Consider the following 7,219-nt stretch of genomic DNA (forward strand, 5'->3'; position numbering starts at 1 on the left):
AAACAATTAAGTAAAATAAATGCAAAAACTAATTTTGAAACTTAATATATAGATTATATAGATTTTAATAAAAAACCTAACAGTAAGGAACACAGATTTTTCCTTTTACAGGGCTACTTCTTGGCATGGTTGACAGATCGAGTGGATCAGTGGACATTTGGAAACCCTAAGTAGCGAAAGAAAACTTAATCTCACAAAGGTTGCTCTTTACCTGTGTTCAAGGTATGATTTTTAGTTCGTGAAGATTCTATGTAACATCTACCTTGCGGATTTTTGTTCTGTTTTGTCTTTGCAAATTTTCGTTCTTTTGAATCATTTAGTTTCAAGTGGGAGGGATAGAGAGTGATTTCTAACAGAAATGCTATTTTTGATAAACTTCTGTCGTTCGTGAAACATGTTAAATTTAAACTTGATGCTACGTACCCACCGTCAAAATTGGGTATTTGATATCCATATTCCAGAATCTAGATATCCGTATTCCAGAATCTAGATTTACTGAAACCTAACCTGACCTGGGAGATAAAAAAAAGTTGAAAGAGAGAGAGAACAGTTCATGCATGCCATTAGAGTGAAACAGCTCAGTTTTGGGACCTTTTACTAAATTGAAGGTTAGAGAGAGAGTCTTCAACCAAATTGAAGCAAATGGGTTCCAGTCTGTGTGATCTCACTGCATTTTTCAGTATGATTCATTTGCTGTCTCACACACACTCTCTCTCTCTATATATATATGCACACACTTCTCCAAGCTCTTCCAACATTCTATCAGAAGTAGTAAACATAAAGAGAACTCCTTCACTCTTTCTTCTCTTCTCCCTCTTAGCAGTCCTTCTCTGCCATCCTCCAAGCTCTACCAAAATTACCATGTTTCAGTGTTCTGTTACCTGAAATTAATGCACTAAATAGAATTATGTTATTCTATTTCACTCTGAAAATGGTGTTGTGATGAAAACATTAATACTGATTCGTGTAGTGCAGCCATCTGGTGCATCTGATGGATCATCATATACTAGTTTTTGATCTAATATTGATGGATTCTAGCTTTATGGAGTTTTAGCTAAAGCTTGACATATATATATATATATATATATATATATATATATATATATATATATATATATATATATATATATATATATAAGCAAGGGCCTAGATATAGGGGTTGCTTGTTCACAGACTTCATTTCATTAATAAGTACTTTTGATAGATACTTCTGCTTTTCTGATGTTTTCTTTGGCATCATAGTCTTAAGAACCTTCCTTTTCCTTTCATTTTACATTTATTTCTTGAAACCATCTATGGAGAATCTCCCTATCAATCGTCATCTCAACTGATTCGTTCCTTATAGTTTTATGTTTCTAAAGTAGTTATTGGAAGACAAAAATAAATTTAGGATTAGAACCAAAATAGGTCTAATCCCAGTCAACATGAAATAAACATCTTCAGGGACAAGAAAGAGGTTGGTGGGATCTCAAAAATGGTAACCTCCAAAGAATAGAAATTGGAAAATTTTGAAATTCACATGGTTGGTATATATATAAAGAAAGGTTATGGCTCTGTTCTTGAGTCAAACTTCAAGTGTAGTGAGTGAATGTAGTGCGAGAAGTTGGTGTATGGTTTTACGTGTCTCATCCGCATCATATCCTTCTTTATTTTCTGTTTCTCTCCATTAAACCATACAACTCGTTGGATTAGTGTGCCAAATCATGCATGGCTTTTTCAAGAATGTAGAAGTCAAAAAAACAAAAATCATAAAATGGTTTTCTTCTTTCTCTACTAATATCTATCTTATTAGAACCGCAATATATCTGTAGAGGGTTTGATGTAATGCAGAGGTGGCTTTATGTGAACCTCAGATGCTCTCCTAGGGTCTTCATGAAGAAGAAGAAGAAGGACAAGGTTCGGGTTGAAAAAGTAGCAAGTCCTTCGATGCAGCTAGCTAATGCAACAAGAATATCTCCTAGACCTCTCGAAAAGGCTCACAGTAGCACTTGAGGCATTTTCTGGCCTTGATGTCCATCGGAGAACGACTACGAAAAGGTATTTAATGAACAACAAGACTGATGCCCAGGAGTTCTTGGATTACAACGAGGAAAAGAAGCTCATAATGCTAGAGGACCGTGTTCTTGGTGTGATGGATCTAGTTTTCCCCGAAACTTGTTTAGTTGGGTTGTCATTTTCTAATTGAGATTCCTGTTTTTTATGTTTATATTTTCTTTGGTATGAGGTGATGTTAGTGAACCATAGAAACATCTAAGAATTTTGGTAATTTTGGTGATGCCATATTGGCATATCCCATTGTGATGATCGAGAACTCATATATATTTAAAGTGCTTGTTGAAAAGGAGAATAGTTTTTCTTCTTATAATGCATTTATAAATTTTAATTTGGATCCAAGGTACATTAGTTAACATTTTTTTTTTGGGAGTATGGTTAGAGAATGGTTGTGAAATGATGTCTTGACATTACAGTGGTTCTTTGTAGTAGAAAGACAAAACAGGTCACAAAGATGGAGTTTGAAAGTACAAATCAAGACCCAGTGAGTGTCTTATTCTGGATTTAGAATTGGATCTTCTGTTTGTTTTTATTTTTTATTATTTTTTAATAATCTTATTTGAGTCCCTCAATCTTTGGTCTTATAAAGTATCTCATGAGTTGAGATAATTGTAGAAGTGTGATTAAAGTGAATCTCTGGTATACCGTCCTCACTCATACACTGCACACACACTGGCGTGTCTCATTATTATAAGTTAAAGTTAATAAGTGGTACCTATTAATTTTCCGACACTTCGGTTTCCAATGTGGGACTATATAATAATACACTTTCCTAAAATAAACAAAGGAAAGTTTTCCGCACTTACAAATTCAATAAAATGAAACATATTTTATTATATTAAAAGTAATACAACACTTACAAGCCATGCTAACTACAATTCAAAAAAGAATTGCTCATCCTAAAGTTATGGAACTTCATCTAAACAAAATTACAATGATGAAGTACTCCAAATCCTACCTAAACCATCAACTGCAACATGGAATCTTCATCTTCTTCCCCTTCTTTTAAACATTTATAATCGAGTAACAGATGTTTTGTTTTGCCAATTTAAATATCCCCCACTTTTGGATTATTGTATGAGTCTAACCACTAAGACACTTATTAGGAACAATAACCCTTACCGGGTTAAGCCCACTTGTCTTGCCTGTAGTTGTGTTTTAGACATTTGAAGTAAGTTTTATTTCTTTTAGGAAATACTCGTTTAAGGTGTATTCTTACCTTGGTGATGTATCTCTTGGTTCATGTCTTGTGAGCTCTTGTGGGTAGATATAGTACTGTAATCCTTCTCTTTGATCTTGATTAGTGCAATGTTTGATGAGTCTTTGTACTCATCCTTGGATGTAGGTCTTTAAGACCGAACCAAGTAAAACCTTGTATTTTGATTATTTGTTTTTGTTTTCTTCTTTATTCTGCTGCAATTAGGTCGTATTGAGTTTTTAACACAACCCCAAGTCTAACTCCTCGTTGAATCATTGGTAGAAATTTATTGTAAAATTGCTACCGATTTAATTATAAATCAAGGAATGGGATCATTGCCTATAAAAGCAAATCTATTAAAAAAACAAACTAATCTTGTAATATATAAATAGAAATAATAAGACGTCTAGCCTTGGGATGCATATATATATATATATATATATATATATATATATATATACTAAAGAAAGACACGTGCAAATGCACGTGGCCATATGAGAGAGAATTGATATCGAGTCAAAAAACAGAAAGAAAATTTATATTAAGAAAGAAGACAATTGAAATAAATAATCAAGTTTTGGGGTGAGGGAATAAACCCTTGATCCACTGATGGTGCATTATAAACCCTTTGGTCAAGGAGTACATCACTTCTAATGATTATTTCATTATTCTCCAACGAAGGTAAATCTTTTAGGCTTCTAAAGAACCGTGCATATGGATTATTCGATAGAATTTTCATCAGTTTCGAAACTACGGATTCTCTGAGTTTAGAATCATTTAATACCTTCATCCTATTTTGAAGTTCATTATCCGTATCATAAAAATATAGCTGTAAATAACATGGCTTATCCTCTTCTGGAATGATGGAAGGTAGTTCATGATATACTTGGCCTTGAGCTCTAAAAGTGTATATACCAGATCTTCCATTTGCTAGTTCTCTATCTACATGAACTCCAAAAGACGTGAATGAAAATATGCCATTGTATCCGAAATTCAATTGCCTCAGATGATTGGGAGATGAATAAATCATGTAATTCATTTGGAATTGTCGGAGATACCAAAATATCACTTCCGTTAGAGCAACAAAAAGAAGGTGTTTCGTATTCATATTTCTTTGCTCCACAATGTTTGCATCGAAGAACCTTTCTAAGCTCATGTAACATTGAAATTTTCGATTCTAATAATACTCCTGCATTATAAAATCAAATTAGTATCTAGTAGCTAGATATATAAATATACATATAATGAAGAGTTGTATAGTATTTTAATTGATAGTAACCTTCTATTTCGAATGATTCATCCTCTGAAGATTCTGGATTTCTGGTTGAACCATTGGAAACTATAAGTTGAGCTTTAAGTAAAAAACTGTTTTTCCTTCTTTTATTTGCATTTGTGTAGTCTTTTATGATTCTTCTTTTCTCATTATATCTTTGACGTTGATTTTCAGACAGTTTTGTTGTTGCCATTGTACTCTAAAGAAATATGTAAATAAATGAATGGATTTAAAAAATAAACTGAAATAAAGATAGTTGGTAGGAATGACATGAATGAATGGATTCAAAAATCTAGCCCCATATACTTCGTACAAGATTTTCAAGCTAGTATTAACATAAAAACTGCATAAAATAGAACGGTATTAATATTACCTGCAGATATGATGAGTGCCTATGCCATATAGTTAATGTTATGCTTTGCTCAAGGAATCATACGAACTGCGAGCAATTGAAAAAATAATATGATAAAACGGAAAAATCAAAAGAAAGGGAAAGAGAGGTAAAGAAATAAGAGCAAAACAAACAAAGGAATCTATTAAACAAGGGAAACAAAGTTCAATATTTCAACTGAAAAAGAATGAAGTCAAACGTATTCAATATTAAAGGTATTATGGTTTCAACAATCTAGCCCCATATACTTCCTGCAAGATTTTCAAGCTAGTATTAACATAAAAACTGCGTAAAACAGAACGGTATTAATAGTATGTTACATATGATGAGTGCTTGTGCTGTATAATTAATGTTACACTTTGCCCAAGGAATCATACGAGCTGCGAGCAACTGAAACAATAATATGAAAGGCAAAGAGAGGCAAAGAAATAAGAGTAAAACAAACAAAGGAATCTATTAAGCAAGGGAAACAAAGTTCAATATCATAATTGAAAAAGATTGAAGTCAAAGGTATTCAATAACAACGGTATTAATAGTTGATAAAATTAGAAAAGAAAAAAAGGCTCACCAGTAAATTATAAAATTTAAGCTTTCAGCACTCAAACTCTTATTAGTCTCCTTCTCGTTTGACATGTAAACTAAACTCTATTAACCAAAAAACAAGAACCAAAAGATAAATAAAAAATTATAAAACTAATCTTATTTGTAGGCAGAACAAATTATCGATGAAAATCAGAATCAAATCTCATTAACAAATTATCTACCTATTTGGCTTCAGTTGCTTCATTAACATATTATAAAACCTTACATTTGCTTTGGCTTCAGCTGCTTCAATCTTCTCCCCTATCTTCTCCCTTGCACAATAGAGTTGTAACTTCTGTTCAGCTGCTTCATTAACATATTATAAAACCTTTTTGCTTTGGCTTCAGCTGCTTCAATCTTCTCCCCTATCTTCTCCCAATCTTCTCCCCTATCTTCTCCCCTGCACAATAGAGTTGTAAGTTCTGTTCAATGTGGGTAGGGACAAAGTGACGTTTATTTTGATATATATTATCCATAAGAATCCAAATCTACGAAAAGTAGATTACCTCTCAAAATTCAATGAATCAAATCAAATCAAATCAAATCAGATGCAGCAACAAAATTTTTATATATTAATTGTGTAAAATGTCATAAACCATAAAGAGGAATCACACATGGTCCTGATATTAATATTAAAAGCTAGTAGCTAGTAACCACTCACCAATGAAGCTGCTCATTACCAATTCTCCTTCCTCATCAGATCAGAATGGATAGCAGATTGTACGAAGCTGCACTTACGGGAAATATATCACAACTACATCAATTACTCCATGAAGAACAGCATATCTTAGACACTGTTTCATTAACATCTGGGGAGAACCCTTTGCATGTTGCTTCCATGGCAAGGCACCTTAATTTTGTTAGAGAAGTGATAATATTAAATCCGAGTTTGCCAGAAGAACTGAACCAAGATGGGCTCAGCCCTCTTCACATAGCCTCTACTAAAGGGAATTTAGATATGGTGAGGGAGCTGTTGAAGACTGGCAACCATCTGTGCTGCCTCAAAGGGAGAGAGAGAAGAGTTCCTCTTCATTATGCGGCCATGAAAGGAAGAATGGATGTTATAAGAGTGTTGGTATCAGCTTGTCCTGAATCTGTAGGAGAGGGGACGATTCAAGGTGAGACTGCACTTCACCTTGCTGTGAAAAACAACAAATTGAATGCCTTTGGAGTCTTGGTGGAGATGTTGAAGAGACTCAAGAAGGAGAGTTTCCTGAACAGGTAGAACGAACATGGCAACACAGTCTTGCATCTTGCAGCTTCCAGGAAGCAACGTGAGGTAATTACCCTCCACTGATTCAACTTATAGGAATCTGATTTGGTTGGAACCCTGAAAATTCTGAATCAGAAAAAAGAACAATTTATTTTATGCATTAGAGAAACAAGATTTAGTTGATTTATGCTGTTTACCGATCAAGAGAAGGAAATAATGGAAAAGGAAATAAATAAACAGAAGTCAAACATGATGAGAAACCAATTATTCAAAAGAGGTTTATGACATTTTATGGTTTCTTATTAGTTTCCTTCTCATTTGACATGTAAACTAATATCTATAACCAAAAAACAAGAACCAAAAGATAAATAAAAATTATAAAACTAATTTTATTTGTAGGCAGAACAAATTATCCATGAAAATCAGAATTAAATCTCATTAACAAATTATCTACCTGTTTGGCTTCAACTGCTTCATTAACATATTATAAAACCTTACATTTGCTTTGGC

General features: G+C 33.2%; 1 protein-coding gene across 1 annotated transcript; it reads left to right on the forward strand.

The window, feature by feature from the left end:
- Positions 1–6,202: 6,202 nt before the first annotated feature.
- On the forward strand, positions 6,203–6,721 carry LOC149011799 (uncharacterized). The gene has a single exon (XM_089162770.1). It carries the CDS (start codon positions 6,203–6,205, stop codon positions 6,719–6,721), a length of 519 nt encoding a protein of 172 aa, XP_089018896.1.
- Positions 6,722–7,219: the final 498 nt, after the last annotated feature.

Source organism: Hakea prostrata, chromosome 7 (assembly GCF_041222555.1).
Source record: "Hakea prostrata isolate BN-2017 chromosome 7, UWA_Hpros_2, whole genome shotgun sequence".
Lineage (NCBI taxonomy): Eukaryota > Viridiplantae > Streptophyta > Magnoliopsida > Proteales > Proteaceae > Hakea > Hakea prostrata.